The sequence below is a fragment of the Heterodontus francisci genome, chromosome 32 (assembly GCF_036365525.1).
Source record: "Heterodontus francisci isolate sHetFra1 chromosome 32, sHetFra1.hap1, whole genome shotgun sequence".
NCBI lineage: Eukaryota > Metazoa > Chordata > Chondrichthyes > Heterodontiformes > Heterodontidae > Heterodontus > Heterodontus francisci.
The window spans coordinates 57,226,657-57,238,158 of record NC_090402.1 but is presented as its reverse complement, the minus strand read 5'-3'; the positions used below and the strand labels follow the sequence as shown (position 1 = coordinate 57,238,158).

Here is an 11,502-nt window from a genome sequence, read left to right as displayed (position 1 = left end):
GAATCTGATTATCATCCATTCAGACAATCCGTTCCAGATCTTAATCCTCAGTCTGGAGAAATTTCCCTCAATATTCTTCCACTTCTTTTCGGAACGAGTTTTGAAGAAGGGTCACTGACCCGAAACGTTAACTCTGCTTCTCTTTCCACAGATGCTGCCAGACCTGCTGAGTGAATCCAGCATTTCTTGTTTTTGTTTCAGATTTCCAGCATCCGCAGTATTTTGCTTTTAAATTTAGGGCGCGATGGCTCATCGCAACCACAAGGTGGCGGAGTACTGGCACATGCGCAAATGCAGCCTCATCGACTGAAACGTCACTCACTGTGACGTCACAGGCAGCTGCCAGTAACAAAGATGGCGCTGTTCAATTTGACACAAAATCCTAATTAAACCTGCAGCTTGTATTGGAACATTCCCGAGTGGGGTTTTTAACCCACCATTCTCCGCGGTGCAGAACCTTCCATTGTCAAAGCGTTGGAGACTAGTGCGCAGGCACAGAAACGTGCAGTGTTTGGAGCATGCGCAGCGGAAGTGATGGTGCTGGAGAGACGCTTCTGCAGCCGGTGAGCCGGATGGGACCGACGGGGAGGTTTTGGAAACAACCGGAGTCGGCCTCAACACCCCCAATAAGAAGCTTCCGATTCCACGTTTGCACCGGGCGGGGCTTCTCCCAATGATAGATCCGGTTAACGGCCTCCAGCTTTCCAGCTGTTTTGGAGGAACTAAGGATTAATAAACTGTAACATCAAAGGACAAAACTTTAAAGGAAACTTGGCTCAGTTATAAAGGGGACTGGAGGAGGGGAGGAACCATTCGGGACACAGCACAGGGCAGAACCCTCCCGGTTCCCGGTTCCACAAAGACTCCCCTTGGACTGGGCCACACCGGGGCAGGGCTGGCTCAAGGTGCAGGAAGCTGCTAGGCTGAGCTGTGGACTGGGAGGAGTGGGGGGTTTGACTGACAGGCCTGGGGAGGGGGATATCAGGGCAGGTACACACACTGCTCCCCCTTTTCCTCCTGGGATGTTTTACTGGAGTCGTGTTGGTGAGTGTTTCTAAACTCTGTCTCCCTGTCCCAGTAATGTAGGTGGATTGTAGGTTGCTGTGAGTGTTGGACGATATTGCCTCCACATTCTTCCTCCTCCTCCCACTCCCGAGTTGCAGGCTCCAGCAGCTCGATGTGTCTGATACGTTAACTCTGTTTCTCTCTCCACAGATGCTGCCTGACCTGAGTATTTCCAGCATTTTCTCCTTTTATTTCAGATTTCCAGCATCTGCAATATTTTGCTTTTGTTTTATTGCAGCTATTGCTCACAGAAGCAAATTGGGAAACACAGATGGACCAGTTTAAGAGCCAGTTTGCATCGGGGTGGGTGTTGAATGCAGAAGTCAGTCCCTGACCACCTGTGGAGTTCTTTTCTATTGGCCCAGCATAAGAGTCCACAGGCCCTGTGTTTGACCCACAGTGACAGGACATGGTTGTCCTAGAGTCATACAGCATAGAAACAAGCCCTTCGGCCCACCGCGTCTATGCTGACTATAATGCCCATCTATACTAATCCCATCTGCCTACATTAATTCCATATCCCTCTATGCTTTGCTCATTCAAGTACCTGTCCAGATGCCTCTTAAATGTTGCTACTGTTCCTGCCTCCACCACCTCCTCAGGCAGCTCATTCCAGATACCCACTATTCTTTGTGTGAAAAATGTACCCCTTTGATCCCCTTTAAACCTCCTCCCTCTCACCTTAAATCTATGCCCTCTAGTTTTAGTCACCCCTACCATGGGAAACAGACTCTGGCTATCTACCCTATCTATGCCTCTCATAATTTTATATACCTCTATCATGTCCCCTCTCAGCCTCCTTTGCTCCAGGGAAAACAGACCCAGCCTATCCAATCTCTCTTTATAACTCAAGCCCTCCAAACCAGGCAACATCCTTGTGAATCTTTTCTGCACCCTCTCTAGCCTAATCACATTTTTCCTGTAGTGCGGCGACCAGAACTGCACACAGTACTCCAAGTACAGCTGTAACATGAGGTCCCAACTCTTGTACTCAGTGCCTCGGCCAATGAAGGCAAGCATGCCATACGCCGCCTTCATCACACTGTCTACCTGTGTTGCCACTTTCAGGGAACTATGTACTTGCACCACTCGGTTGTGTCGGATCCGCAGTGGGTGAGAAACCACCAAGTGCTGGAGATAATGGTGCCAACATGTGGGTGGGGAGGCTTCAGAAACACTCGGTGTAGGCCTCAACACCCCCCAGTATGAAGCTACCAATCCCATGTTTGCACCGAGTTGGACGGCAGCTGCAGGGCTTCTCCTGGTGACAGACCCGGGTTAACAGCCGCCATCTTTCTAGGGGCAATGTGCAGCAGGGCGCATGTATGTCCATCCTGGGCCAGGAAGCAGGAGGAGAAAATGTTGTAAATTCTATCCTGGACTGACAGTGATGGCTTTTGCAAACTCCTTTTATAGGGTATTAGAAGGGAAGGATTTGCAGACGAGAAACTCAAACCAAACATCACGTCGAGATCTGACAGAGTCACTCGATTCATCTGGACCTGAATATCATTGGTCTACGAATGTGGAAGGAAAAAGGTTTGTTTGTTCTGTCTATGGGAACATTTTTTAACTATCATTGTGACAATGTCCTGAAGTAATGGAAATGAGGAGGATTTTGTTCTCATTAGTGTTTAGAATTCTCCACCCAGAAAGCAGTGGAGACTGGGTCATTGAATATATTCAACGCTACGCTGGACAGATTTTTGATTGACAAGGGAGTCGAGGGTTATGGGGGGGCAGGCAGGAATGTGGAGTTAAGGCCACAATCAGTTCAGCTATGATCTTATTGAATGGTGGAGCAAACTCGAGGGGCTAAATGGCCTATTTCTGCTCCTATTTCTTTGGTCCTTTTTGATAATGAGATGACTGAGACTATCTGCACTCCCTTCCCTAGGCTCATCATCCACCAAGTCCTTCTCTTTGGTGAATACTGATGCAAAGTACTCATTTAGCACCTCGCCCATTTCCTCTGGCTCGACGCATAAATTCCCTTCTCTGTCCTTGAGTGGGCCAAACCTTTCCCTGGTTACCCTCTTGCTCTCTATATATGTATAAAAAGCCTTGGGATTTTCCTTAATCCTGTTTGCCAATGACTTTTCATGACCCCTTTTAGCCCTCCTAACTCCTTGCTTAAGTTCCTTCCTACTGTCTTTATATTACTCAAGTGCTTCATCTGATCCTAGCCTTCCAGCCCTTACAAATGCTTCCTTTTTCTTTTTGACTAGGCTCACAATATCCTTTGTTATCCAAGGTTACCGAAACTTGCCAAACTTGTCTTTCTTCCTCACTGGAACTTGCTGGTCCTGGATTCTAATCAACTGACGTTTGAAAGACTCCCACATGTCAGATGTTGATTTACCCTCAAACAGCCGCCCCCAATCTAAATTCTTCAGTTCCTGCCTAATATTGTTATAATTAGCCTTCCCCCAATTTAGCACCTTCACCCGAGGACTACTCTTATCCTTATCCACAAGTACCTTAAAACTTATGGAATTATGGTCACTGCTCCCGAAATGCTCCCCCACTGAAACTTCGACCACCTGGCCGGGTTCATTCCCCAATACCAAGTCCAGAATGGCCCCTTCCCTAGTTGGACTATCTACATACTGTTTCAAGAAGCCCTCCTGGATGCTGCTCACAAATTCTGCCCCATCCAAGCCCCTAGCTCTAAGTGAGTCCCAGTCAATATTGGGGAAGTTAAAATCACCCACCACCACAACCCTGTTACTTTTACATCTTTCCAAAATCTGTCTACATATCTGCTCCTCTACCTCCCGCTGGCTGTTGGGAGGCCTGTAGTAAACCCCCAACATTGTGACTGCACCCTTCCTATTCCTGATCTCCACCCATATTGCCTCACTGCATGACCCCTCTGAGGTGTCCTCCCGCAGTACAGCTGTGATATTCTCCTTAACCAGTAATGCAACTCCTCCACCCCTTTTACATCCCCCTTTATCCCGCCTGAAGCTTCTAAAGCCTGGAACATTTAGCTGCAAATCCTGTCCTTCCCTCAACCAAGTCTCTGTAATAGCAACAACATCATATTTCCAAGTACTAATCCAAGTTCTAAGTTCATCTGCCTTACCTGTTATACTTCTCGCATTGAAACAAATGCACTTCAGACCACCAGTCCCGCTGTGCTCAGCAACATCTCCCTGCCTGCTCTTCCTCTTAGTCCTACTGGCCTTATTTACTATGTCCTCCTCATTTATTTCACTAGCTGTCCTACTGCTCTGGTTCCCTCCCCCCGCCACACTAGTTTAAACCCTCCCGAGTGACGCTAGCAAACCTCGCAGCCAGGATATTTGTGCCCCTCCAGTTTAGATGCAACCCGTCCTTCTTGTGCACGTCCCATCTGTCCCTGAAGAGAGCCCAATAGTCCAGATATCTGAAACCCTCCCTTCTACACCAGCTGCTCAGCCACGTGTTTAGCTGCACTATCTTCCTATTTCTAGCCTCACTGGCACGTGGCACAGGGAGTAATCCAGAGATTACAACCCGAGAGGTCCTGTTTTTTAACTTACCACCTAACTCCCTAAACTCCCCCTGCAGGACCTCGTCACTCTTCCTGCCTATGTCATTGGTACCAATGTGTACCACAATGTCTGGCTGTTCACCCTCCCCCTTCAGAATGCCCCCTGTCCGTTCAGTGACATCCTTGACCCTGGCACCAGGGAGGCAACATACCATCCTGGAGTCTCTTTCACATCCACAGAAGCGTCTATCTGTGCCCCTGACTATAGAGTCCCCTATAACTATTGCTCTTCTGTGCTTTGCCCCTCCCTGCTGAACAACAGTGCCAGCCGTGGTGCCACTGCTCTGGCTGCTGCTGTTTTCCCCTGATAGGCCATCCTCCCCAACAGTATCCAAAACGGTATACTTGTTAGAGAGGGGGATAGCCACATCTCGTAGGAGGCCATTTGGCCCCTTGAATCCATGCCAGCTCTGTAGAGCAATCCAGTTTGTCCCATTCCCCTGCCCTGTCCCCACAGCCCTGCAGGTTATTTCCCTCAAGTGCCCACCCAGTTTCGTTTTGACATCATTTATCATCTCTGTTTCCACCACCCTCGTAGGCAACGAGTTCGAGGTCATTGTGTAAAAATGTTCTTTCTCATATCTCCCCACCCCCTCCCCATATATCTCTTGAACAAAACCTTAAATCTGTATTCCCCCAGTCCTGTACCATCAGCTAATGGGAAGAGCATTTTTTTGTCTATTTTATGTAAAGCTATCATAATTTTGAACAATCAATCAGATTCTCCCTCCACCTACTTTGCTCCAAGAAGAACAAACCCAGCTTCTCCAAACTAACCTTGAAGCTAAAATCCCTCATACCAGGAACCATTCTGGTAAATCTCCTCTGCACCCTCTCAAAGACCCTCACATCCTTTCTAAAATGTGGTAACCAGAACGGGATGCAATACTCTAGAATACTCTAGTTGTGGCTGAATCGGAGATTTATAAAACTTAAGTGTAACTTCCCTGCTTTTTTACTCAGTACATCTATTTATGAAGCCCATGATCCATATACTTTGCTAACTACTAGCTTAATATGTCCTGCCACCTTCATGGATCAATGCACATGCACCCTCCCCCCCCACCTTGCCGGTCCCCCTGTCCTGCACACTCTTTAGAGCTGTGCCACTAAGGATATATTGCCTCTCCTTAACCCTTCTGCCAAAATGCTTCACCTCACTGAGGGTTGTGTTCTCTTGAATTTGGAAGATTAAGGGCTGATTTGATTGAAATTTTCATGATATTAATCGGAACTGATAGGTTCTCTCTATCTACCCTATTGGGGAGTCTAGGACAAGGGGGCAGTGTGTAAAACTTAGAGCCAGACCTTTCAGGAGTGAAGTTAGGAAACACTTCTACATACAAAGTGTGGTAGATGTTTGGGCCTCCTCCGCAAACAGCAGATGATGCGAGATCAATGTTAATTTTAAATCTGACGTTGATAGATCTTTGTTAACCAAAGGTATTAAGGGATATGGGGCAAGGCAGGTAGATAGAGTTAGGTCACAGATCAGCCATGATCTCATTGCATGGTGGAACAGGCTTGAGGGGCTAAATGGCCAACTCCTAGAATCATAGAAACTAATAGCATAGAAGGAGGCCATTCAACCCTTTGTACTTGTGCTGGCTCTTTGAGAGAGCAATTGTGCTTCGTCCCACAAACCCACTTGTTGTTGTAACCCTATATATTCCTCATTCTCAAATACCTGTCAACTCCCTTTTAAAATTACTGACGGAATCAGATTCTGCCATCATGTCAGGTGGAGCATTTCAGATCCCGACAACTCTGTTGGTATAGAAACTGCTGAACTCAATGTTGAGTCTGGAAGGTTGAGAAGTGCCTAATCGAAAGATGAGCTGCTGTTCCTCGAGCTCCCATTGAGCTTCATTGGAACAGTGCAGGAGGTCGAGGACAGAGAGGTCAGAGTGGGATGAAGAATTAAAATGGCGAGTGACCGGAAACTCGGGGTCACACTTGCAGACTGAATGGGGATGTTCCTCAAAGTGATCACCCAATCTGCATATAAATGTTGAGAATAGCCCAAAGGGAGCTACTTTATTTGTAAAGTAATGATTACAAAAGAAAGCAAACTGATTGCAAAAATATTAAACTCCACCCCAGCTTGAAAGATTATTAACATCAATAGATATAAACCCAGCTGTCAGAATGAATGTGGTTCAGTCCTGGATGTGATCAACAGGAGCAATAACAGCAGAATCCAACCTGCAGTCATTGTGAACTCACTGCTGTCTCAGCAAATTGGATGATTGGTTAACTGCTTTCCCACACTCAGCAGGTGAATAGTCTTTCCCCAGTGTAATCTCACTGGTGTGTGTCGAGGCTCAATGACTGAGTGAATCCCTTCCCACATACAGAGCAGGTGAACGGCCTTTCCCTGGTGTGAATGCTCCAGTGAGTTTCCAGCTTTGACAGTAATTAATTCCTTTCCACAGTCTCCACATTTACATGGTTTCTCCCCAGTGTGACTGCGCTTGTGTTTCGACAGGCCAGATGATCGGCTGAAGCCTCGTCCACACACAGAACATGTGTACACTTTTCCTCACTGCTGTGAATGGGACTTTTTGCTTCCATGATCACAGGTCGATGATATTCAGGTCCTGATCAATCGAGTGATTCTGTCAGATCCGGATGTGATGTTTGGTTTGAGCTTCCCGCTTGAAAATCCTCCCCTTCAAATACTATGTAAAATTAACAGAGTTGTTGTGAAATTGAGCTGAATGAATCTGGCAACTTGTGTCTCTGACACCAGAAAAAAGTGACCATGAAAGCTGCCGGAATGTCGTAAAAACCTACTTGGTTCACTAATGTCCTTGAGGAAGGGAACCCACCACCCGGTCTGGGCCTACACAAGAATCCAGCCTCTATGGGAGGAGGGGGGATGAGGGGAGGTTAGGTAAAGGGGCAAAGGAGAGTGACTTCTAATCTGCTAAAAACAAGATTTCTTTGGCAGAACCCCCCAAACCCTCAACCCCGACCACCTAGAAAGGCAAGATCAGCTGGTGCATGGGAACATCATCACCTCCAAGCCACACACCATCCTGACTTGGGCATAGATCGCCATTCCTTCACCGTCACTCTTGGAATTGTGGGAGTACCTTCACCACAGGGACTGTAAAGGTTCAAGATGAAGGCCAACCATCACCTTCTCAAAGGGCAACTGGGGATTGGCAGCATATCACTAAGTACTGGACAGAAATTCAGAACAGACAATTCTAGTTTCGATGGAACATTTTTTCCTCTCTTGTTCTCCCAAATCTGTAACTCCCCACCCACACACTCTCCCTCCTCCCTGTGCTGAAATCCAAACCCGTGGCACCATCTGCACCATTTCTTTCCTCCACTGCCAGTTTTCACCCTCCCTCTAATTCAGTTCTCCAGCCCCTGTGAGCAGAGTGAGAATAAAATCGATAAGACCTCACCCCGTCTACGAAGATGGCCAGTGTCCCCGCACACCTGGACCTGACACCGTGGGGTAAACATGAAACCTGTGGAATCTTAATCGCGGCATAGAGACCGCTGTTCACCAACTTTCTAAATCCTGCAGTGGGAGGATGGGGCGTGGTCTTCCCACAGTTTGAAATCCAGAAAGTCCCTCGGGGGTTGGAATATTTATTTGTTCATTCATTTATGGGATGTGGACGTTGCTGGTAAAGCCAGCATTTATTGCCCATCCCTAATCACTCTTGAGAAGATGGTGGTGAGCTGCCACCTTGAACCGCAGCAGTCGATGTGGTGTAGGTACTCCCACAGTGCTGTTAGGGAAGGAGTTCAGGATTTGGACCCAGTAAATTTAAATATATATTTTCTATTTATTTATATTCAAGTTTAAATAGTGAGTGTGGCAGCCTCACTTCAGCTTTGGAAATAAAAACACAAACTGCTGGAAATCCTCAGCTTATGTGGAGAAATTTTTCATCAAACTTTCTGCTGAAAAGTTAACTCTGTTTCTATCTCCACAGATGCTGCAGGACTGAACTGACCTGCTGAGGATTTAAAGCATTTTCTCTTTTTCTTTCAGATTGCCACCATCTGCAGGATTTATACAGATTTTAAACAAGAGATAATTCTTGGGTTGTGGTAATTGCTGGTAAGGTGCAGCACATATTATCAGTCACTAGTTGCTTCTTGAGGTTGGCTGCCTTCTTGAACTGCTGCAGTCCATGTGGTGAATTACTCCCACATTGCAACAAGTTGCAGGATTTTAACCCAGCGATAATGAAGGAATGGCAAGAGGTGTCTGAGTCAGGATGGTGTGTATCTTGGAGCTGATGGTTTTTCCATTCGTCCGCTGCTCTCGTTCTTCCAGGTGGTGGAGGTTGTGGGTTTGGGAGATTCTGTCAAAATTCTGGTTGAGTTGCAGATGTACGAAGTCCATCTTCTTTGCCCCCTCCTCCGATCCCCACCCCTCTCTCTCTCTTTCCTCCCACAGAGGGCAGAGTCTTGTGTAGGTCCAGACTGGGTGGCAGGTTCCTTTCCCTGAAGGACATTTGTGAACCAGTTACCAGTTGGGTTTGTACGACAATCCAACAGCTTTCATGGTCACTTCCTAGTTCTGGCCCCAACTTATCAGATACATTCAGCTCCAGTTTGCAATCACCCTTTGTGTTTTTGTGGGTTTTCTCACACTCCCTTTTTCCTGTTTTGAATTAATTTTACAGGGTGCTAGACGTGAAGGATTTGCAGACGGGAAACTCAAGCCAAACATCACATCAATATCTGACAGAGTCACTCGATTCAACAGGATCAGAATATCAACTGCCTTTGACATGGAAGCAAAAACCTCTGTCCACAGTGGGGAGAAACAGTACACATGTTCTGTGTGTGGTCGAGGTTTCAGCCGATCATCCGGCCTGTCGAAACACAAGTGCAGTCACACTGAAGAGAAACCATGTAAATATGGAGACTGTGGGAAGGAATTCAATTACCCGTCTGAGCTGGAAACTCATTGGCACATTCACACTGGGAAGAGGCCATTCACCTGCTCCGTGTGTGGTAAGGGATCCTCTCATTGTTCTTCCCTGCGGAGACACCAGCAAGTTCACACAGACAAGAAAGCGTTTAAATGCTCTGATTGTGAAAAGAGCTTTAAAAGTCCACATGCACTGAGGGAGCACCAGCGAGTTCACACCGGTTTCACACCGTTCAGCTGCTCTCACTGCGGGAAGGGATTCACTGATGCATCCAACCTGCTTAAACACCAGCGAATTCACACTGGGGAGAGGCCATTCACCTGTTCTGAGTGTGGGAAGGGATTCACTGATTCATCTAACCTGCTGAAACACCAGCGCATACACACTGGGCAGAGACCATTCACCTGTTCTGAGTGTGGGAAGGGATTCACTGATTCATCTAACCTGCTGAAACACCAGCGAGTTCACACTGGGGAAAGGCCATTCACCTGTTCTGTGTGTGAGAAGAGATTTGCCGATTCATCCTCCTTGCTGAGACACCAGCGAGTTCACACTGGGGAGAGGCTGTTTACCTGCTCTGTGTGTGGGAAGGGATTCACTTGTTCATCAGACCTACTGAGACACCGGCAGGTTCACACTGACAAGAGACCTTTTAAATGTCCAGACTGTGGGAATTGCTATAAAAGTTCTCAGGTTCTGATGTCCCATCAACGTGTTCACACTAACGAAACACCGTTCAGGTGCTCTCACTGTGGCGCTGGGTTCAGGCGATCATCTGACCTCACTGTACACCAGCGTAATCACACTGGGGAGAGGCCGTTCACCTGCTCCGTGTGTGGGAAGGGATTTACTCAGTCATCGCAGCTCAGTAAACATCAGCTCGTTCACACTGATAAGAGACCTTTTCAATGTCCTGACTGTGAGAGGAGCTTTAAAAGTAAAAATAATCTGCTGAGGCACCAGCACACTCACACTGGGGAGAGGCCATTCACCTGCTCTGTGTGTGGGAAAGGGTTCACTCAGTCATCCCACCTGCTGACACACCAGCGAGTTCACACTGACCAGAAACCTTTTTAAATGTCCAGATCGTGGGAATTGCTATAAAAGTTCCCGGAACTGACATCCCAGCAACGTGTTCACACAGACGAGAGACCATTCAGGTGCTCTCACTGCGGGATTGGGTTTAGACAATCAAGCAACCTCACTGTACACCAGTGCACTCTCACTGGGGAGAGACCATCCACCTGCATAAAGTGTGGGAAGAGATTTCCTGATTCATCTGCCCTGCTGAGATTGGCAGGTTCACACTGATGAGAGACCTTTCAAATGCCTGGACTGTGGAAATTCCTATAAAAGTTCCCAGGAGCTGATGTTCCATCAATGTATTCACACTGATGACACACCATTCAGGTGCTCCTACTTTGGGGCTGGGTTTAGGCGATTTGCTGAACTCACTGTACCAGCTTTATCACATTGGGGAGAGGCCGTACGCCTGCTCAGTGTATGGGAAGGGACTGATTTGTTTATCCCATCTCACTACATACCAACTTGTTCACACAGATAAGAGACCTTTTAAATGTTCTGACTGTGAGAAGATCTTTGAAGCAGAAATGATCCATACACACCTGTGCCCTCACACTTGGGAGAAACCATGCACCTGCTCCGTGTGTGGGAAGGAATTTACTCAGTCTTCAAACCTGCGGAGACACCAGCGAGTTCACAAGTGATTTCAGGGGTTGGATTCTGCTGTTGTTGCTGCTGTTAATCACATTCAAGACTGAATCATGTTCATTCTGACATTTGGGGTTTATGTCTGATGTCAGTTGCCCCTCTTGGACTGAGCGTGTGCCCCACGACATGTCTCATCCATATGTGAATAGACCATCATGTCTGCAAACCTTGTTTTTAAATTTAAATCCATTCAGTAAATGTACTGAACAAATGATGAACAATAAACAGATCACAGGCCAATACTGCAGCTCTATA

General features: G+C 47.1%; 1 protein-coding gene across 8 annotated transcripts; it reads left to right on the top strand.

Annotated features, from left to right (window-relative positions):
- The first annotated feature begins 335 nt into the window (after nucleotides 1–335).
- LOC137347833 (zinc finger protein 271-like) lies at nucleotides 336–10,593 on the top strand. 8 transcript variants are annotated; one of them, XM_068012875.1, is made up of 4 exons: nucleotides 337–563; nucleotides 2,482–2,604; nucleotides 8,625–8,693; nucleotides 9,265–10,593. In XM_068012875.1, exon 4 carries the CDS (start codon nucleotides 9,373–9,375, stop codon nucleotides 10,591–10,593), a length of 1,221 nt encoding a protein of 406 aa, XP_067868976.1. In that variant the 5' UTR covers nucleotides 337–563; nucleotides 2,482–2,604; nucleotides 8,625–8,693; nucleotides 9,265–9,372. The 8 variants fall into 8 exon arrangements, with proteins under 8 accessions (XP_067868971.1, XP_067868976.1, XP_067868973.1 ...); XM_068012872.1 differs by having other exon boundaries at nucleotides 337–1,044; XM_068012878.1 differs by lacking the exon at nucleotides 2,482–2,604.
- Nucleotides 10,594–11,502: the final 909 nt, after the last annotated feature.